The sequence below is a fragment of the Antedon mediterranea genome, chromosome 4 (genome assembly GCF_964355755.1).
Source record: "Antedon mediterranea chromosome 4, ecAntMedi1.1, whole genome shotgun sequence".
Lineage (NCBI taxonomy): Eukaryota > Metazoa > Echinodermata > Crinoidea > Comatulida > Antedonidae > Antedon > Antedon mediterranea.
Window position 1 is genome coordinate 3,401,303 of NC_092673.1, and position 24,185 is coordinate 3,425,487.

Consider the following 24,185-nt stretch of genomic DNA (forward strand, 5'->3'; position numbering starts at 1 on the left):
CATCATTACGAGGCCTGCTTTATTTTCGTAACACAAGAGCCTGGGGAAAATGTTTTTTACTACAAAATAAAAACTATAGAAACAGAAATTTGGCTTTACTATATTTTTCTTAAATAAATGCTGAGGTATGTTTTATTTACGGCAAATTTTGTCATAATTGTACTTTAGGGCTGAGATCTAGGCCTATATACAGTGGAAATAATTATGAAAACACGTGGGTAAGAGCACATGAATATGCAACTAGAAACAACCTGGATGACGTACTTCCGTTGTAACGATAATCGTACGCTATGGGTCTGAACACCTCATTTTTTTCTCTGCGGTTTGTAAGGTGACCTTGATAGTAACGTTGTACGCTAAAACGGTCTAACGCCATGGGTCTGAACAGGGCCTAAATCATAGATTTTAATTTTGAGGAGTAATTACAATTTGACTTAAAGCTCAGGTACAGGCATGAATTTTAAATATAACATTTGGTTAATTGTACATAAATCAAATATTTGTAACAGAAATCAAGACGAAAAAACATGAATTTCCCTTATTATGGTGAAATACAAAATTTGGCCAAATTCTTCCATAAAAACCAGGAAGACTTTTTTAAAGTAGTTAGGTAGTTAACCTAATGTAATAACATGTCTGGTGACTCCCTAGACGGTGAAAAAAGGTGGTGGATATACGGGGGGATAATTTTTTCTATAGCATGAAAATAAAAATCTGAAGTTGAATAAAAATATCAGAAATGTAATATTCAAGTTATAATAGCTATATTTAGTCATCTGATAACATTTTTTACCACACCGTTTATTTTTCATAGCTTTTTAAAATGCCTCTCTATTTACAAAATTTGTGTACAAAAGAATAGAGATTTTACTGTGTAATTTGAACTATTCCCCCACTGATAAGAAAGTGCTTATTTTTAACAAGCTTGTGTAACACAAATAAAATCCCAAAAATTATGAAACATAAGGGAAACTATAGATCGATAATTATTGGAATGTATGATCAATAGAAATTTTTTGCCCGCACCTGGCCTTTAAAATTCTAATCTTTCAACATCAAATTATTTGCTATGTGAACCCATTTTAAAAGTAGTACAGTATTATTAGTATCTAAACTATAATTAAATTGCTTTTATTGCCATTGGTGTTGATGCATAACAAATTTATACAATAAATACCCTGTATTGTATGTAAATGATTTTATTCTTTGACAATATAAAAGTGGAATAGTCACAGTTGGTATATAGGTTAGGACGTTTCTTTGTTAATGTTAGACCCCATTTAGGCCGGCCCTGGGTCGGCCCTGGGTCGGCAATTGATAAGTGTAAATACTCCAAAAAGTTAGGCCGGCCCTGGGCCGGACGCAGATCTGGGCCACCTCTCCAGGTAGGTTCAGGAGCGGCTTTTACGTTTGGGCCGGCTTACGCAGTGAACCGTGAACAACGTTTGACCTTTTTATGAGGTTGTTGTTATGACGATCCGACATTCTCAGTACATACCTTCCTCCTTTTCGGGCGACAATTTGTTTTCTTCATTATATAGTTAAATTTATTTTCAGACATCTTCTTTCAATAAAGTATTCCTCCGCTTGTTTCGCATATACATAAAATATAGCCATATTATATATAAAACAGTGGGGTTCATTTTGTTTTTAATGGGACAAAAAACAACAATACAGTACTATAAATATAAAACGGTCGGTTCGCGCGGAGAGTTGAATTGACGATCGAGAGAGAAAAATGTAAACAAACTGTACTTCGTATCCCAGCATGCAATGGTACTTCCGATAAAATTATTTACGACCAGTAATCTGCGTCGGTAGTGTAAACGCTCTGGGCCGGCCTAAAAAGTAAATATTTGCAACCGGCCCAGGACCGGCCCTGGACCCAAACGAAAGTGTAAATGGGGTCTATGTTGCTACAGAATTTCTCCTTTATTATTTATTATATTTACACTCATTTCCTTTAGTAAAGTGCCACGAAAGAATTTGGAATTGTTTATATTCAATACAACCATTACCTACTGTATCTAAATATAACACACCACCTTATCCAGGTCATTTGAGGCAACTTTTACCAAGAGGTCCTGAATGAGGTCGAGACACGATTCATTCGGGATTGCATTTTAGCAACTAGTATTACATTAATATTTTTGTAAAGCTCTTTCTAAATTATTAAACTATAGCTTGACAAAAAAAGTGTGATGTGCACAAATTTGGTAGTGATATGCCCAGATATGGTAGTGATATGCCCAAATATGGTAGTGATATGACATCACATTTTGTTGACAGTCAAGTCACAAAGTTTGATAGTGTAGACAGAGCTTTAGCAATGTAAAATAAAATTACCGCTGCAGCACTTGGTGTGTGAACGTGAATAACGCATCTGATGTCCGGTCGTGCAGCGTGGATGGCAGAGTGTAGTGTGAATCCTGCAAGGTTCGGGCCATAGGTTGATGTTCCATGGTCAATGATGTTACCAACGTTGTCAATTTTGATGAGTGACGATGCAGAGACCTCATGGTACATCAAACCAAACGGATTGATGAGAAAATGGTTCTGGTCATGAGATACTCTTACCTGAAAAAGTAATTAAAAAACTGTAAATGTTAGAATTTAATTGTCGGTTTGTCCAGGTAAAGCTAGACAAGAAATAGTCACAATGCATTCAAGATTCAAGAAATTTTATTGGTCCACTTTAAAATGGAAATTTGTTTTGCTTGGCATAAAAGACAATAAAACAACAAAGCAAAAATACATATCTCAAATGACACACTGTGTTTATATGGGCAGGAACAAAAAATATCTAAAATTAGACAAGGGTTTGAACTATGTATTTAACCCATAATGCCAAATATTTAACAAAAATATGGCATATGAAATAGTATTGATAAAGAGACTTAAACCTATTTAATAGCATTAATACTATAATATAGAAAGTATGACAAACACTAATTTCATTAGTAAGAGAAAAAAAAACTAAGCATTTATTATTTTATATAAGTTACATCCCTACATAGCAAACATTGAACGAGCTAAAACAGAGAGTTTCACACGATTCTTGAATAAAAATGCACTTGGATTTACTATGAGTAATGGCAGTAAAACTACAAGCACGCAACTAGGGTCATAAAATGTTACAACACTTTGCAAATGGGATGCTGCCGGCAGCCCAGTACCTAACAATAACTCATCTATCAAGAGCTCTCATTATCCAACTGTACAGCATCAAGCCCTGATGTTTATAACTACTAATTAAAGCCTAAATAATCAACTTAACTAAGTTATAATATAAAGCTCTGTGATGTGGCCAAATATGGTAGAGATATGCCCAAAAATGGTATTGATATGACATCATCATGTCCATGGCCACATCACTTTTTTTGTCACTCTCCAATTTGATAGTGCTTTAGATTGTATATTTTTTTCTTTCCCTATATAAATAATATTCAAGATTATATCTTAAAATTTGTCCCTTCCATTGTATTCATTTGTGTTTCATGATCTTTTAAACGTGTTTTTTAAATGATTTTCCTTATCATCTTTTTAATGTATTTTTCTACATCTTCTGCTAAACTGTATGCTTATTTAAATGCACAAGATTGAAGGTTACATCGCACAGACATTCCAACTTTTTGCTCTATAACATTTAACAACTGATTCCCAATGTACAGTTCTATAATTCAAAATAATGGTAGTCAGTCTTGTTTTGAAATAGTGTATGTATTGTACTTTATGATGTAACTACACAAGGCTCTGAGACCCATCACTTTCAATTACTATTAAAATCACTGTGATAACATACTGCCACAGGATATCTGGCTGCAAGGTACTGGAATATTTACAAAATGCATATAGTTTTATTAACTATTATGCATTCCTAGATAATTCAAAGGCTAATTTGTAAAGTGGGCTTATAAATGAATATCAAAATCAAGTGATTCTAGGTGGGGTAAGTAACTAGACTTAAATTGTTCTGGTCAATGGAATTTATAACTATCCATAGCAATTGCTATGACACTATTGTAAAAACATATTTTATCATCCAATATAGGAAATAATGTATGTTTAATTTCATACTGTATGAACAGTAATTACTGTAAAAAGGACGGCCAGACAAATTAATGTTCAGCAACCTGGACTCATTTTCATTCACATAATTAAAAGTACTTCGTTCATCGCCACAAGTTATAGGTTATTAAAAATAGTTCAACATAACTGTGTTGGTGATAGTTGACCTAGTTCAATCAACACTTTGAGTTTGGTTTAAATATTTCTACGGTTCCCACCAAAATAAGTGATGTGGGTCTCAGATTCATAAATTTGGTGATCGAGAAATATTTGGAATAGAATACAGTATTTACAGTTGACCTCTCGGGATATACAAATAAAGGGGACAATTTCTCATTTAGGGCCTGTTTCTATTGAAAAATAAAAAAAGAACGGTTTTTTGGAAACCGGTTTCGGCTGTTGTTTATAAATAAAGATCGCGTTGCAGCTCAATTTTTTCTCCAATAAAACCGGTTCCGTCCATGTGCGTTCGTTATGAATGACGTCATTATATACACCACAATGCAGTTCGTTAGGCGGAAGCGCGATTTGATCGAGGTCATGTTTAATTTTTTTCGCATAGCGCGATCCCCAAGAAATAGCATCCATTTCATAATAGAAGCGGGAATTACTGTATACCTGAAACGTTATTGTGGTCCTTAGTTAAAGTATAGGTACGTCGCACCCTCTGATATTGTCAAGTTGAACTCGTCTATTTTTCACACGCTTTACAATATTCTTAAAAACATGTAGGCGCGGCCTATAATACGTGAGTCTTTCTTCCGACTCCCGACAAGTCCCCTCATCTTCTTTCCTTCACATATTTTTTACGAACCTCGTAATGGCATCGGTCAACATTTTTTAGTTAAATAAAATACTCACTATCTAGAGAAATAAAAATGACTTAGGCCTAGGTCCTATCGCGCGAGTTTGACTGCGAGTTGACCGCAATCATCCCAGTGCAGCAGACTGCACAGTTCAGTTTTTGGGGTCAAATTGAGACCGCGATTGTGTTGCAGCTAAAAATTGCTCCGCGGAAACCGGTTTCAGAACGGTTCTTTGCGATCGAGACCGCAATCAATTGGGGTTTTTGAAACCGTTTTTAAGATCGGTTCTTTTTTGTGGTTTTTTGTGGGGACCCATTTCTGCTGGCAAGAAAAAACGGTTCTTGAAAAGAACGGTATTCAAAACCCTATTCTCTGCTCTATAGAAACAGGCCCATAGAGCAAATAAGGGGAAATGTATCATGTTTTACTATGACCAAAATCCCTATTCAAAGGATACTCCTATTATATTTTTTCCCTTCCTTTTCGTTTCTCTACAGCTTTGTCTACAATATCAAACTAGTTTGATAAAAACAAAGTGTGATGTGCCCAAATATGGTAGTGATATGCCCAAATATGGTAGTGATATGACATCAACTTTCTCCCTAATTTCTCAGAAGAGATGGTTAAATATTCAAGGCACATTACTTATTATAAAATGAAAAAAAAAAGTATGTATGCAAGATAAACAATTCTGATTAAGAACATCCATGACATTTACATTAAGACATCTCTGGAGAGAGAAACTGAAAACCGACTTTAAAGTTCACCATGAATACGTTAGTCAGTTTACTAACGCCTTGCATGAATAAAGAATGAATAGGAAGGAAAAACAACATTAGATCTTGCGAAATTTGGTAAGTTGATAATTAACTAATAATCAGATATCCAACCACCATATTTATTCATTTTTTTTTTCAATCGCAATGATGTCACAGTTTTAATTATTATAAAGAAATTAATACGAGAGTGATGTGACACGTTTTTGTTAGTTTTTTATTTATCTGTTTTTGTATATCTCGGAGAAAACTTAATTGTTATGTATATTTCATATGCAAATGACAATAAATGCAAGTAATTTTCCAATGACGAATTAATAATTGAGAAAATTTCCGTTATTAATTTGTTTACTGTAATTGTATATAATATGTAATTTTATCATTCTTCTTTAGCGATATGATTTTGTCATAATTAGTAAGACAATTAATTAAGTTTTATTACTACAACTCATTTATTTCTAATTATAGACAATATTAAGAATAAGGTTTCCTTTATACTCGTAAAGAAACACAATTTAATTTCACCATTGTATTATCTCATACAAAATATTTTCAATATTAACATTAATGCTAGACACCAATATTAAAAATGGATAGCATTAGCAGACATAATCTATTTTTACAATTTCATTATTCTGGGATAAACCAAAATGCATACATAATTATTGCCATGGCAACCAGTCGCATCTTAATAACTATGATTATTATACTTGCCGTATATAATAATATGGATATTCACTCATCTATGAATTTATGAAATTAATCTTCTGAAGTACAATCAACTTTCAAGAAGATCCCAAAGTGCAGCTTTAATATTAAATTTTGTTTCCCGTACTATCTAATTTTTCAAGGTGATCCCAATGTCTTAATATAAATATAGAAATAATAATGTGCCCAGGCGCTTAGCAGATAAATCATGTCCAATGTTGACAAAGTTTTAAAATATTAATAAATCTTAAAAAATTGTTTTTAAAATCTGTTATATTTTTTCTTCAGATGGATTTCTCCCACCTTCATGATACACTAACTTACTATACAGGTAGTAAAAAGACACTATGACTAAAAATAGCTGTTTTATTATATTTTATAAATAATAATCAATATTGAGTGTCATAAAGTTTATGCACAATAACATATATATTTCTGCTTCTTATGAATAATCATGTTATTGAAAATTTATTTTTTAATTTGAATATTTATTCAAATTTTTAAATGTACAAATTTATGTTAAATTTCTACTTTATCCTTATACTTAAGTACTTGTCTCTAATCATGAATTATTCATGAGCCAAAATACATTATTGATATTTAAGCAAAGACCATCTTACACAGTCAAGATATTATTATTTTAATACAAAAAGTACAATTATTTTAAGTGTAAATAGACGCAAGCTACACCGCCTTAAATAAATAATGAGTATACTAATCAAGGATGTACGTAATACGATGATGATCAGCAATAGAAATATCTCAAATTAATTTTTTTTTTTCATCGAGAGTAGACAGAAATACTGGACAGATAAATCACATTTTACAATTAGTAAACACCTTTACTGTTTTTTTGTAATGCGAGGGAAGAACAGAAGATAGTTGGCACTATATAAGTAGAGATTTGAATCATGAATGAAGAAATGATAAAGTAAAAGAATGAAATGATGATATATAGATCGAATTTTGTGAAAAAAAAGGAAGACATACATACATTTGAAAAGACCAATTACCAGTAAGAAGAGAAGAGAAATGAATTAAAAAACATGGTATGTAAATAATAACAAGATGGAGAATTTAAAGTATTTTAGTAAAATGAAGAGATTAAAACAGTGGATTATCATAGATTAGGGAAAGTTCTAAATGGGATAGATAAATCGAACGAAAATTCTAGAATAACATAATAATTTCATATTGTCATATTCATTTACATTTGAACAAACTTCTCTTCTACTTAATGTTATAATGTCGCTCCAGGGATGGACAATTCCATTATTTTGTCCAGGGGTGTTCCTCTAGAGAAAAAAAAATCCAGGTAAACTTTAAAAGAAAAGAGAACTCACCGAGATATGGTTGTATATAAGTTGAGTCCATCCATGCAAGTCTAGTAGTCGGTACAGAGATGCTAATTTACAACGCATTAGCTTCTCTCCTTTTGTGTAGTTTTGGGAATCTACGCCACGGATGTCCGCTACTGGGGTCACATGGTGAGTATATGAACCTAAAAATAAAGAAAATCAGGATTTTATTTTTAAGCCCAAATAACAACAAAAATCGTCTAAATAGATTTTAAAATTTAATAAAAAGATGCAACATTTATAATAATTTTACTAAAATTTGTTTTAAATTTAATATTAATTTTTTCTTTTATTGAATAGAGCCAAATAAAAAAAGGACCAATTATGATTTCTTCCGAACAAATCTGAAAAACTACCAGTATTATATATACATGTAATTATAATTATACGTTGTTTTTTATCAAACTAAATATATTAATGTTATTATTATAAGAAAATAATAATGTTTAAAACGTGTAAAGCGAAAGCTGACAGCCAAACGATGATCTCTAAATCCAGTATTAAATAACATTATAATAATAAACAAAGTAGGCACCTTTTACTAATTTGTATACAATATACCAAATCATAACAAACAACATTGAGTAATACAAAATAAAAACATGGATTCGTCAATAAAGAACAGGTTGGGAGCTGCACATAAACATTGTAATGAACACTTTATCTGTCACCACCTATGGTGTTCTTTGAAATGATACCTTCTTCAAAGGTGACATCACATTCAACATGGTTGGAATCATATTTACAACATTCTACTCAATCAGCCACATGGAACAAAATGTCGGTCTTCTTAACATGGGTGTAGTCTGACAGAGATGGGTTGGGTCACCCTACTGTAAAGCTCTGTCTACACTATCAAACTTTATGCGACAAAAAAATGTGATGTGCCCATATATATGAACATGATGATGTCATATCACTACCATATTTAGGCATATCACTACCATATTTGGACATATCACTACCATATTTGAGCACATCACACTTTTTAAAAATCAAACTAGTTTGATAGTGGATAGTGTAAACAGAGCTTTAGACGATGGAGGGAATGATTAGATCCTTCCATGTGAAGAGCGAGTCTCTGGAGTTAAAGTATAAACAGTTTTATTAATATTTTTAATTAAGACGAACACAGGCCAGTAAAAGTCGGTCATTTTCTTTGACTTATAAAGCACACAATACACAGTTGATGGATTTGGTGCATTCCTAATATCATACCTTCCTTTGATTGCTTCCAGCCTATGCACATAATCAAATTTAACCAATTGAAATAACAATCTAGAACTAAGAACTGCCTATGACAACTTCTGTAGCTTCTTATATTACGCATCTATTAAACACATTATTTTGCATGAATACACGCCAAGACATTCCAAATGGATATACAGTAGTTTGTAGTACATGTGTCATAGGACCGCTAACGACACTATGAATTCATTTCAGAAGGATGGCAAAACAAATGTTTTTAGAACTTGTTTATTGTTGAAATGCATCCTTTCCACTACCAATAAAATAAGACGTCCAAACATCTTGCGATTTGAACTTTTAAAAATGTATCGCACATCTGTTAAGCTCTGTCTACACTATCAAACATTATGTGACGAAAAAATGTGATATGCCTAAAATATGGACATGATGATGTCATTACTACCATTTTTGGCTATTTGGGAACATCACACTTTTTTGTCAAACTAGTTTTATATTGAAGACATGCTGGTAAACACACCTGATTTGTGTTTTTAACCATTATTTTGAGAATATAATTTAACTGGTGGTATTCAAACATTTATATTGTCAAGAAAAAAGAAATTATTCACAGTAAAAACAGGCCCTATACGATCACAACAAACTGCCAGATCTTGTTTACTTTGATTACTGAAGGTTGTATTGGACAAGGTGGATAAATACAATAATATCACAGATCATCAGGGATAAATCAGATAATCCAATATGATATATCCAAAGTCATGCTGTCGTAAGGATTGATACCTTAATCTGACAATAACAAGTAAAGCTATTAACACTATAACTAAAGTTTGTGAAATCTTTCGACAATAAAGGTTATAGGTAGAAAAGTAGACAAGGCCATTAACTTTCCATAAAGAATGTGGTTGAGTAATGGTGTTATTTTATTTATGATATGTTTACATCTATGAACTACAAAACAACTTTGTGCTGTTTACCAAAAATACATTAATATATTAATTACACAGAAAAAATCCTTGAATTTGATTCGGATACAGTTCTATGCTTTAGCAAGAATGAAGGATGTTGGGAAAGGAAAGAGGGCCAAATGGGAAGCTTCCTAAAGAAAAAAAAGAGCCAACCTCCTTCCTCCTCCACTAAAATAATGGCCAAGATCTACCTAGTTCAGTGGCAGTATGGACATAAAGCTCTGTCTACACTATCAAACTAGTTTGACAAAAAGAGTGTGATGTGCCCAAATATGGTAGTGATATGCCCAAATATGGTAGTGATATGACATCATCATGTCCATATATGGGCACATCAAAATTTTTTTCACATAAAGTTTGATAGTGTAGAGTTTTAAAGAGAGATGTGTAGCAAGTTGTTCCAAGATGAATTGATCTAGTATCAATATGGTCGTGTGTTTATCATTACACTGCAATATGGTATATTGTGTGGGTACAATTACTATATATCCAACCTGTGTATGATATACCTATGTAAGCTGCCTGTGATGAATTACATTATTCATTCAATAGCAGCCTGGGTGCTGATGAATATTAATTATTATACAAATATTTATTTAGTTTCATTGAAGCTGCATATCTATTTACTATGATGATGTTTTACTGGACTTTGTTCTTATTTACACTGGGCTCTACAATGTTGTTTGCAGTATTTTACATTTAAATGGCTTGCCTACTTTGAATTTAAACGGCCAAGCTTGTGTCTCACATCATCCTGCAGTTCTAATTGCATACAATTTTTTAGTGGTTCAAAAAAACAAAAAAAACATTACCGTATATTAGTTTCTAAAATGTTGGTTTTAATTTAAACAATAATGTAAAACTTGAGTGTAACTGATTTCAGTAAAATGCACATTATATAATTATACCCAGAACCAGGTAGACCAGTATATGACACCATAGAGATAGACAGATGTGCTGAACAAACCAGCTTACCAATATTATTGAAAACAGGATTGTATAGAATGAGTCTATCCATATTTGGGTTTATCCCGGACTATTAAGTAATTTTATTTTTATTTTATTTCATACTCATCCAACAGCGAGTAACCCGCCAATTACAGGATGGATAAACTATTTAATAATTTCACAAGACAAACATATACACTTTAAGACCCACTTTAATAAAACATTGTGCATTTAAAATAAAAATATTAATTTAATCATCATCAGCACCATGGTAGGACTAAATGAGGTAGGAGTCAGGACTAAATGAAGTAGAAAATAAAGAAAACATGAAATAAAATCAATAATGAACATTATCTTAGACATTTATTAAATAATGTTAAGGTTAATTTGTTTCAAGGTTTTCACAAGCGCCTTGAGAACTTTTGTGGATATGTGCGCTGTATAAATCTTATTATTATTATTATTTATCTAACATAAGGCGTGGCCTTTGGAACACATCAATATCTAGGTCCGTCTCCGTCAATAATGTAAATTGCTTTTCAAAATGTAGACAAAATGTTCCCTATAAAATAATTCAAATATTGTATTTCAAAGCTGCATTTGTGTTTTACAGTAATTATGTTGAAACAGATCTTGTAAACAGGCTCTCAACTACTGTCATGCAAATTTTTAACTACCCATAATGTTCATCGCTATGGTAATGTATGTTACCGTGGCAATAAGTGGTACGACTGGCTATTGACGGTTTGTCTGACATGCAATCTTGGAAACAATAACAACCCACTTTCACATTTTACTGTCTCTCTGTCTGCATGTTTTATTTAGCTATGGGGAAGTGAACTCGTTCTATTAGTATGGAAGTGTTTGTTACTCAATAATTTACAACTACTAATGTGTTTTTCCAGGATGGCTTGACATCATCTTCAGTTTTTATAATATTTATATGACTCCGGTATTAATATTATGTGCTCATAAAACATGGTATTATAAATATTGTACCATTAAACAGGGTCGTAGCCACCAGTAAGGTTAGTAAGGGTTCAACCTGACCACTTTTTCACAGAGGCCTTTGACAACCCAGTAGCTTGAAAAGAGATTGTTCCCTTTTCTTGCGAAAATCGAACCACTTTATTTCTTGTGGCTAAACATCACTGATAAATAATTAATGCAATCCTAAAATAGGAAATTTATTTCAGCACATTGGTACATAAAAGCTATTATTAAATATTAGACATTAAGCTTGGTTCCCACTAGAACGTAACGCAAGGACGTAAACGCAACGCAAGCGTTTTAACCAATGACAAGCGAAGTTATAGACAGTTAGCAATCACAAGCGAATAAGTCATCGTTTGTGATTGGTAAATTCACTTGCGTTGCGTTACGTCCTTGCGTTGCGTCGCTAGTGGGAACCACGCTTTAGCAGTGACCATGTGGGACAACTTTAGCACTATAGAATTAAGAATTAAAACTTTATCTCTAAAGCTTGGCTCCCACTAGAACGCAACGCAAGCAAATTGACCAATCACAAGGAACGGTTTGAATATTCCATCACTTGGATTGGTCAATTCGCTTGCGTTGCAGCTTACGTCCTTGCGTTGCGTTCTAATGGGAACAAGGCTTTTAAGGATTTTCTAATTGGACAATCATAGGTCTCCCGCCAAATGTAGAATGCTTACAGTGTAGCTTTGTGTACTTGTTGACACAATGATGTACCACTACCTCATAATGTATAGCCTTCGAGAAGATGCAAATAAGAGATCTTAATATGATTACTTTAATTGCATTGCTTTGTAATTATGAGAGGATGCCATTATAATTCATTGATAATAATGAGGGGATGCCTACAGAATGATAACAAGATGTGCCTTTCAGGTCCCAGGCACTGTCACGCATAAACAAATTCTCTAATTCAAGGTTGAAATATTTTAATGATCAATGAAATTAATTGAGTTCAACTGAATTACTTAATTTCATGCTTATATTCCTTATTATTTACAATATAATATATTATTATTATTATTATTATCAATGGCTACTCTATATCATAAGAATCTAGATATTAAAAATTTATAATATATCAATTAACCTTATAAACCATTTGATGTCTTATACTATTAAAGAAACTAAATATTGCTGTTATTAAAATATAATTTCTATAAATAATTTATAATTAGCCTGTTAAGTGGTATGATTTTTTTATTGCATTTATTTTAATACAGTACTCAATCTTTAAATAATAAATTGCATAATATTCCTGTTAATAATGTGGTTGACAAACTACTTGACCTTCGCGTAATGTTGTTCAGAAGTGTTAATTTGACCTTTAGATTTAGGCCCTGGTAATGAAAAAAGGTGCTTTGATATGCAAAGTTCGTCAAAGCCTAATTGAATGTTTACACTGTAGAATGTGAAGTGGGGACTGGCATCTACACGTCATTAATAAATGCGAACTTATCAGGATGTTGGCATTATCCCATTCACACTCTGAAATTCACATAAAGCATCTTAAAGCTCTGTCTACACTCTCAAATTAGTTTGACAAAAAACGTGTGACATGCCTAAATATGGTAGGGATATTCCTAAATATGGTAGTGATATGACATCATCATGTCCATATGGGCACATTACATTTGTTGTTGTCACATAAAGTTTGATAATGTAGACAGGGCTTTAGATTACATTCTTCATCTGGATGTTACACCACTACTGTTACATATCTATCAGACCCATGATTAAATCAAAAGTACTGTTTTACTACTATCATCAATAAACTCAAGTGACAAAAGTCATTCTATAATAGTTTTTATAATACCAAAAATAATTTTTTTACAGCATATACAGTATTCTTCTTTTTCTTGAAATATTGAAATTACTTTATTACTACAGGAAAGAATTTTTAATTCAAACTGACACCAAAAGAGTATCAAGTGACTATATCAACAATCAATGTGATGTTATGGACAATACCCCCCTAGGCGAAGCACTTTACAAATTGTTGTACCCAATCAAGGGAGTCGTATTACCATAGAACTTGACCCTATCCCATCATCCCTCATTTATTGTGACATCATCAACAAACCATCTGTATAACCAGAGAAAAGTGTGTATAAACACCACTACAAACAAAAATATGACCAGATTTGACAAACTCCCTAACAGAGCAGTATAGTTCTTATAGTTGTGTAGGAAAAAAATTTATGAAAGAAAAACAGTACTTTCTGGAATTGTCTTAGGTTGATTGAAATTACTGTAGGCTGGATAAAGACTTTAAAATAAGCTTTATGGTGATGTAGGAGACTTTAAAAAGGCCCCATGCACCCAAAAAAATTACATCCCTGCCCACAATCTCCTGACTATTGGTTAAATGCATGACAAATGAGGACAATCCTATGACAGCAGCAAGCCTAGCTCATCAACATATTACACACTTCCAGAAATTGAAATCTCCATGGAGGCATAAATAATTGCACACTCTAGCTAATCATCTTAAAATCAAACTACTTCCCTAAAGACCTACTAGGAAAATTGAAACAAACACTGGAAAGTAAAATAATAAGTCATAAATAATATTTTGTTATGAGGTAAAGGTAAAATACAATAATGAATTATAGTTGTTGATGACTAGTAAAATAATTATATTATGTACAATAAATATTATATCACCAGGTGGAAATTGAAATTAGCAGAAGGAAATGGAAATGGATTGGTCACACACTAAGGAAACCAAAACACAACATAACTAGGCATGCCCTAACATGGAATCCCCAAGGAAAACGAAAAAGAGGACGCCCAAGGAACACATGGAGGAGGGAACCGGATAAGGAGGTGAAGGATGCTGGCTATAACTGGACAGAGGTGGAAGGAATTGGAAGGAACCGTGTGAGATGGAGATGTGTAATTGATGGCCTATGCACTGCTAGGTGTAACAAGGCTTAAGCAAGTAAGTAAGTAAGTAAGGTGGTTTATATAATTTACCTCCACCAAGGAGGTATATGTAATCGGTAGCGTGTGTTTGTGTGTTTGTTTGTTTGTTTGTTTGATTGTTAGCAGGATTACTCAAAAAGTAATTACAAGATCTTTACCAAAATGAATAGACAGATAGGTATGTGGTCAAGGACCATTCCATTAATTTTTTTACCGGAGAAATCTTATGTAGGAGAATTTACAGTAGGCGGAGGTATGCACTCTCGGAGTGTCTTTCTAGTTTATTCTGTGCCTGTTCATTAATGTATTAATAATATTAACAATCTGGAATAATTAAAAGATGGTATGCTATATGTAAAGCTCTGTCCACACTATCAAACTAGTTTGACAAAAAAATGTGATGTGCCCAAATACGGTAGTGATATGCTTAAATATGATAGTCCTATGACATCATCATGTCCATATATTTGTTCCATAAAGTTTGATAGTGTAGACAGCTTAAGGATGGGTGTTTTTGATTAATTTAAAGAACAAGGGGACTTAAATTATTCTTTCAATTAATAGCTTTTGCTTCGGGACGGTAGAGGGAGACACAAAAACCTACCTGCTCTTGATCCAGACGATTGGTTGAATCTCGAATGTGGCAGAATTAAATCTGTAATTTGTTGTAATGCCAACAGGCTTGCTGGGTGGGGGCCAGTCTGAAGAAAACAAAATTGAAAAAAAAAACCCAATTATATTACTAATATTCTGTACAATTATAATTATGTGATTTGTAATGTGATGTGTTGATCGCAAATAGCGTGAGCGATGCATGATGGGAACGAATTGGGAACAATAGAGTTTGATTAGATTGCTATTGCTCCCAATTCTGTCCCATCATCAACACCTTATTTTGGATTAACTTGAATCTAAGGCCAGGGTAGGCTATACCTGAATGGTAATCAAGTATAAGGCATCAAGTATTTATCAAGTAAAAAATAATAATAACAACCCATAGAACCCTGTAAAAAAATATATTAATATGTTTTATAAGCTAAATATGCTTTAGGTTAAAAGCATTCTTTTAGCAACATACTTTTAAAATGCTATTAAGTTTTAAGGCATATTTTTTATATTCAATTTATGGATCAATATTTGAGTATAAAATTAACATAACATTGTATGGCAAGATGCAAATTCATGATTCATTTTAAACTCTGTCTACACTATCAAACTAGTGCGATATGGCCAAATATGGTAGTGGTATGCCCAAATATGGTAGTGATATGACATCATCATGTCCATATATGGGCACATACAGTTTAACAGTGTAGACAAGGCCTTAGCTGATTCTACTGTGAATGGTTAAATGTAAAATACTGTATAATTTCTTCCCATAAAAGGAAAGATAACATATTGGTTTAAAGAAAAAAAATAGGTCATTTAAACAGACCTACATAAAGTTATCATTCATATTGATCAGAATGTGATAGGATATTTACCCTAAGCTAAATTTAACTTTGACCCTTTACAATATTCTAATCAATATTGCCATATGATGTTGCATTTTATTGAGCTTTTGTTGAATTTTAGACTTGTTTACTGTAGATATTTATCAGGATTGCATACTTGTTAATATTATTATTGATGTTTTAATTCTTGTTAAACACTGTAGTATTGGTTGGACATCTATGGATGATAAAAATGCACTACTGTATATAACAATGCTTTTCATAATACTAATTATGCTATACTGATGGTAATGTATAGTCATACAATATTGAAAAAATCCTATAGTTTGTTTGTTAAAAACAAAAATTTAAACTTCCATTTTATTGATTGTAACAAGTTGGTTTCTATAGAGTACACCCGCATGCTCAAATCTCACGTGTAGGAGGTACACCAACTTACACCCCATAGTTTAAGGTTTCTCTTGCATGAATTCATTATACGCTCTGACGTAAAAAGACACTTTATTTTTTTCTTTAAAAGTTTTGTATGCACACAAAAGAATAAATATATTCAATACAAGCACTTATGGTTCACAAAATCTCTGTCTACTGTATACTATCAAACTAGTTTGAGCAAAAAAGTGTGATGTGCCGAAATATGGTGGTGATATGCCTAAATATTGTAGTGATACGACATCATCATATCTATATATGGGTACATCCCATTTTTTTGTCACATAAAGTTTGATAGTGTAGACAGAGCTTTAGGCTCTCAGATTGTGCGATTAGTCCAATGGATTGCAAAGACTTTAATTTTCTAAAAATGGTAGAGTCCATGGGTGGCTAACTTTATCTTGGGTGGATAATGATTCCCTTTTTTACACAGTAATACTAATACTAATAGTCATTTTTTGCAAAATAATAACTTTACACAGTAGTTTTTCAAACAATATAAACTCTAATATATCTTATTTAATGCATAATTTGAATACTAATTTCAAATATAATAGGTCTATAACTGATGTTTTTCTAATGTATTAAATTTCCAATGTTTTCTTTTGACAAGTTGTTGCGTTAAATCCGTGAAAGGTTTATGGCGGAGCCTGTCAGGCATGTGAAAGTCTTTTGATCAGCTATGCAATCAACTGTATAATATAGGACACAATGCCCATAATTCATAGTACACTTACGGTAATTGATGTTAACTGTACATTTCAAAACGTTCTTTTTCTTACTTGAATGATAGGGATTGTTGAAAACAACCAAAAAAATAAAAACCCTAAAGGCCAATTTACACAGACAAGCGGTGACAGTAAGCGGAAAACGCGTAGCTTGTCCCACGTAGAATCTGTATTTATCCCGAGAGGAATCCATCTGTCCACTCTGTGTAGTAAACGGTCATAATTAGTCACATAGATTCTATATTTTTATTACCGTTACTGCTCGTCTGTAGTAAATTGGCCTTAACTCTTATTTTATGCATCTTTTTTCACTTGGATGTGAATTTGATAGCAATTTAATTTGACATCAAGGATACTGACTATAGTTAAAGTTTTGATTGATTTATTCATCAAACAAATATTAAAATTTATTATCAATAAACCCTTTCAGCTAAATTATATTTAAAAATTAACTTACAGTAAGTGATTATCTTATGTCCTATATGTAACACAACAATCAGACAATTCCTTTTTAATTTGTTTCCTCCTCTTTACAGTTTAAATACAGTATCTATTTCAAAATAGTTGTTTTTCCATTGACAGGTTGTTTCTTAAGCTCTGTGCTCATTATCAAACTAGTCAAAAAAAGGTGTGATGTTCCCAAATATGGTAGTAATATGCCCAAATATGGTAGTGATATGACATCATCAAGTCCATATATGGGCACATCACATTTGTTTTGTCACATAAAGTTTGATGGTGTAGACAGAGCTTTGGCATTTTAAATATATATAGGAAAGAAAAGTATTGACATTGTAGAGCGAGCATTTTGAGAATAACAAGGTGTGTTCATATGCTGTTTTAATTACAATTTCTTAATTACGTTTTCATATGAATCCTCAATTCATTGGCAGAATGTTTCATTAAACAAATCGTCAAGGGATTAGATGTCATTATAACCTATACAAGTGACTCATTATGTAGAAATATAATATACATAATTAGTTATAAATATGTAATTTGAGTCGCATAAAATTAATCACAATTATGGATATATTATATTTGGTGTTAATTTTGTGAGATGAAATCATAATTAGTCTGGAATACATTGTCTTTAATGTTCATTGCTCTGATAGGTATTACTATATTATGCAATAAGCAAATTTAGTTAGGGGTGATTCTGTATGTTGCATATATATAAACAAAACAACATAAACCAAATTACCTAATTAGAAAACTTGCTTATTAATATTCATAAATAAATTTCCTTTTGCATATCACAACAAAATTCTTCTGCTTTAATTAATTAAATTGACTAATTAATTTTAAGCCTTCAATTGCGATGAAGACGGTGAAAGAAAGGGATTTATGGAAGGACCAAGTAAAAATTATACTCTTGTAATAATAAAGCTTGTTTTCCACTCGGACGCAACGCAATGGGGTAATTCAAGTGAGTTGGCCAATCAAAATGCGATGTATCATTATCATTCGCGTCGTGATTGGTCAATTTACTTTCATTTTACTTACATCCTTGCATTACATCCTACAGTAGTAGAAGCAATGTCAGTACAATAAACAACATGTTTAGCTGTCTTTAAAAAAAAAACCTTTAGTTTGTACAGCACTACATTTACATATTTTATTAGCATTCAGCTCCAAAATCTCATTTAACTTTAAACGTGCAGACTTTCCGTCTCTTATTATAAGTCGGTAAAGTCAGCCTGCATTACAATTACCTGAAGCTCTGAACACATCAACAGGCAAATATACTTTTGCTAAATTGCTGAAGAATTGAATTAATATGCACCCAATTGAAAGAATGGCCCACAAAAAGAGCTCAATAATAACAACTTAAAATAACACCAATCCATTTGTAGTAATACCCTAAGGATATTCACCCTTTGATTCCATTTTCTAAATAACTATTTAGATTTCGCTTCAATAACTTTCGGATCAAGTTTTTCTATAAATTTTTTCTGTGAAAATGTATGCAAGTTTTTGCTGTGTTAAATGCATACAAAACAAGTTGAAGAAATCTAGGACAGGCAGTGCAATCCGAAAGACTAAAGAAATCTAGGGTTGCCAATATAAAGCAGAACTTTAGCACAACATCCAATATTTGTAACATTTAAAGCTCTATCTGCACTATTAAACTAGTCTGATGTGCCCAAATATGGTAGGGATATGACATCACCATGTCCATATATGGGCACATCACCTTTTTTTTGTCACATAAAGTTTGATAATGTTATAGACAGAGCTTAACACTGTTGTATATTCCTAAAGCATTTATCCATATATTAGCCTCAGATCTGCAACCATATAATAACTAAATAATGGACACTATAATATATGTATCCAAACTGACCAACCAAATTCTACACGGTCACTTTGAATGGTCATTAACTTTTATATTACCATTTACAGAGAGGTTTTTAAGTCCATCTCTCAATTGATTTTTCTTAATGAAAACAGCTATTATTACCATAATGGCTACTAATACGTTGCAGAGAACTGGACAAGAAAATTAGAGAAATAGGAAAATTTTAATTAGATACCGAATAACACAAAAACACAACATCGAGACAGAGCTTAAACTTGCAATGAAAATGCAGTGGTGACAGACGGGTTGATGATTAGCATAACGCTGGCGACCTATGATGACCATGATGATAGAACATGTCATTACCAAATTTACATTTTAACAATAACCGCATTATCTAATTATAAGCAAGACAATGTTGACGCGCATGGTGCCGAGACAAATCGTAAACGATAAATCAACTTTACGTCAATTTATGTGCATGTTTTGTGTACTTTTTAACGTGAAGAATGTAACACGACACTAACGAGACTATATTACAGATATTAATTTATGAAATAAATTTTTTTTTTTAATAGAAAAAAAAGATTTTTCTTTTTAATATGATGATTTTCTAAATGTTGAGTGTTGATTAAAATAAAAAAAAAAACAATTTACATGTATTGTTCGTATAAAATTTCTATCTATAAAAAAAAAACCTGATGAAGTATAATTTTTAATCAATTCAACAGATAATTAATTAATTATTGTCAGTATTTCTATTGAATTTTGTTTTAAACTTATATTCATGTTTATGTTTTATATGGGGTGGGTGAAATCTAAAGTCGTCTGACATGACTTTTTTTTTATTCATTGTAAAAAATGCCTCACAATCGTGATTTTAACTAAATATCTGTAATTATAATCTTGTTCTGAGAATAATTTTAACGACATTTATTCATAAAAACTAAACAAATAAATACGAAAAATGACCCAGCCATACACCCCATTTTTTAATAATAGGTATAGAGAACAAACATAACCCGCTAATTGTGTAGCTCTAGTCTGCTAACTACCACTCCCAACATTGATTATAAAGCCTACAAACCGCAGTGTGCTGACAACTGCTCTGATTAATTTATACAGCGTTGGTATGAATACATTCATCCAGGACTATTGATTACGAGTGAATATCCGTTCATCAAATCTGTGAATTCGCAAGCCTTTTCTCACCTGTCTCTCTAGTTTTACCAACGTAAATGATGTATTTAATCCAATCAAATCATCAAAGTGACTGGAGAATAAGTACAACAGTAATTTCAGTTCGATTTGCTTTTAGTTTATAAGAACAAATGTTTAGAATAATTAAAGATGTTTATTAATGTAGATTATGATTATGAATTTTTTTGTCTAGTTATCAATTAAAATAATATGCAGTTCAAACCAATTGAGTTTTAAGTACCCTGGATAACTCCTATTTTGATTATTTTTTTAACAAATGACAAAATGTGGTTACTGTTACATAAGGAACAAATAGTACAATGGTATTAAAATATATAATTTCATATTTTCTATTCATAAGCCGTGATGGATCCAGAATTTTATATAGGAGGAAAGAATAGATGATAAAAGACATTTATTTACGTTGTATGATTATGTTTTTTTGGCTTTCTATTTATTAGTTCAATGTCAAATCAATTGTATTTTGTGTGTCTGGATAACTCCGGGTTTGTGATGACCTAATTAATGTCAGAATGTGGTAACCTTTTATAAATTTCACAAGCATTTGTGTTCGTTGTCAACAAGGATGTACAAATATGGGACAACGACTCGTTTGTATCTTGTCCCTATCTCTATACCTAATTAATTTTAATGGAAAGCATGATATCCATGTACAATTAAAACATTCTTTAAATAGGATTGTACAGTAATACAATTAATTATACAGCGACCTGTATTTCTGCAATGGAACTAACTTGTTTACGTCATCACAAAATGAGTTATGAATTAATAGATAACTCGCAACTATTTTGTTCATAAATTTAGGTGGAATCCAGATGCAATTTCTGCATGTTAGTGTTATATATTCATTATAATTAGTTATTTTTTCAATAGTAATATGATATTTTAATAAATAATTTACTGTAACTTTTTCATGCTCTGAATGTGACAATACTACTGTATACCAGGCAACAGACATAACAATAATCACATACAATTGAACCACAAACAAAACAATTTATATTCAGAGATGTCTACCAATAGTTTGAATCTAAGCTCACCCCAAAACTGTTAGATTGACATACCCCCACCAAACATGACCTAAGGTCGTATTTCATTGGGTACAGTAGGCTCAAATCCAAGTCAGTATCAATGGAATTTCACCTCAAATTTATAGAGCTACATACCTGGATATTTAGATTAAAATTGAATATGAAAATTTATATAACACCTATATAAATTCCTGTCATTTGATTGGACGAATGTGGGTCACATGGCGTGCAATAGTACGCACTATTCAACGATCGTTAAATAGTACTTTTTGAAACATTTTTGTGTACGAAAAAAAAACGTCTAGATGTTATATAAAACAAATAATGAATGTTTTGTATTCGTGTAATGGTACAAATAATGGCACTTGGTGAATGATGAAAGGTTATATCAACTCGGCTTTGCCTCGTTGATATAACCTTTCATCATTCACCTCGTGCCATTATTTGTACCATTGCACTCATAAACATTCATTATTTGTATAATATCTGATGATTAAAGTCATTAACTAATTACATAATTTATGCTCAATCTCTACATTTTCTTTTAAACTACAAATACATCAATTATTGTACAAGGCTGATTACATAATTATAGCACTGGTAATTACCTGGTGGTGACAGGACAATGTACATTTATTACGCTTGGTTTTGTTAACAGTAAAACACTGCCTGATCAATCCTATACAAATACCTACAATGTGTTAGAACTAATCTACTAGAAATACAATGATATTGCTTTGCAACATACATTGTCAGCAGGTTTCCAACCATGGGCATCGTCAGGAATTTTTTAATAAAGGATGCACAATTTCATTTGAGGTGTGCAAACAATTAGAATTGGTCAGAGGTCAATTATTATAATGATAATCATTTTGTTTAAAATTCAAAGCTAGCAATTTTATTTAATTAACCATACTATTGATATCCCTAACAAAAATAAATAAAAGATGGATACTTTTAAGGTGGCCATTGTGTATTACAATGTAAATTGGTTGCAAATTAGTGATTTTTAAACTTGGTTCCCACTAGCGACGCAACATAAGGAAATGCCCTTCCAATAATTGTGTTTTCCCCCGTCTGCGTGAAATAAAACTGATTTCCCGCAGCGATGTTTGCAGCAATGTTGTGTCGTCGGTTCCAAATTGTGATTACGCAATGTAGCACTTTGCGTCGATAGTGGGAACCACGCTTTAGGGCCAAATTAGTAATTAAAGAGGGAACCATAAGAACATTAGTAGTATTAAATGTGTGTTAAAAACAAACATGTTTCTTTCCAGTACACACATTATAGACTAAATTATAATCATGTTAAATTGTCAGACAGGGTATTATTCGAAATTAACGAAATATGCTATTTTGCGATAATTTCAATATATTTAGTCATTTGTTAATCACATCATTAAAGTAAAAATCATGTGTTGAGAAACAGGAGACTTATATTAAACAATGATAAAAGCTAAACTGGCTCTAGAGGCCCAATATAGATTACATAACTGTGTAAACAGATTAAAATCAGGGCCATGGCAAAAACAGAAAAAAGCGGTAAGCCAAAATAAATGCGCTATCTATCAACATAGCAAAAACACTATATCTATATTCAGATTAGACTTAAACAGTTCATCCGACTGATGCTATAAAAGATGCTGAATGTTATTTACGTTAAATCCTATATAGCTGTAAACTGGGATTTGTAATGAGCGTTTAAAAAAACCAGTTTTTTAAAATTTCATAAATATTGAAATAATAGAAATATGCAAAGCAAAAAAATATGATAAATAGATAAAATTATTAATAGACCTATACTAACTATACTATTGCATAAAAAAAAATAATTTCAAAATTCACAGAAGGCAATAGGATATTAAAAATAAAATATTTCTAAAATGCATCATCAACAAGCTATAATAAATAAATAAATAAAATATAAATTGATTTTTGACTTTTACAAAATAATTTACCTTTTCATGTGCAGACTAGAATTATAGATAGGAAAAAAAATATATATTCTAATTATTATTTGCTTAATGTTAACCTTTATTTATGGAAATAATAAAGAATAGAAATTGAAATTTTAAGTTTGGTTTCATTATATTTAACCTATCAACCAAGGTTCACATCCACCCCCCCCCCCCCCCCCCTCACATACGCATATAGGGCGTTGGTAATCAGCCACTTGTCAACTACAGTTGATTTGATATCATAATTTCAGGAACGTACAGTAAGCCTAGTAATACTTCACCCAACTTTCCAAGTTG

The 24,185-nt window shown here is 31.8% G+C and overlaps 1 protein-coding gene and 1 long non-coding RNA gene across 5 annotated transcripts in view; one reads left to right on the forward strand and one right to left on the reverse strand.

Annotated features, from left to right (window-relative positions):
• The window catches only part of LOC140046293 (alpha-adducin-like), a 62,306-nt gene that overhangs the window by 23,000 nt on the left and 15,121 nt on the right, over positions 1-24,185 (reverse strand). For all 4 annotated transcript variants that reach the window (XM_072090878.1, XM_072090877.1, XM_072090880.1 and 1 more), the window contains exons 3-5: positions 15,367-15,463; positions 7,702-7,859; positions 2,347-2,577 (exon numbers count right to left, since the gene is read on the reverse strand). In XM_072090878.1, coding sequence (XP_071946979.1) covers positions 2,347-2,577; positions 7,702-7,859; positions 15,367-15,463 — 486 coding nt within the window. The remainder of the gene's footprint in view (positions 1-2,346; positions 2,578-7,701; positions 7,860-15,366; positions 15,464-24,185) is intronic.
• Positions 5,600-15,400, forward strand: LOC140046295 (uncharacterized). The gene is made up of 3 exons (XR_011844755.1): positions 5,600-5,728; positions 14,505-14,778; positions 15,327-15,400. It is a non-coding gene; the product is annotated as an uncharacterized lncRNA (long non-coding RNA).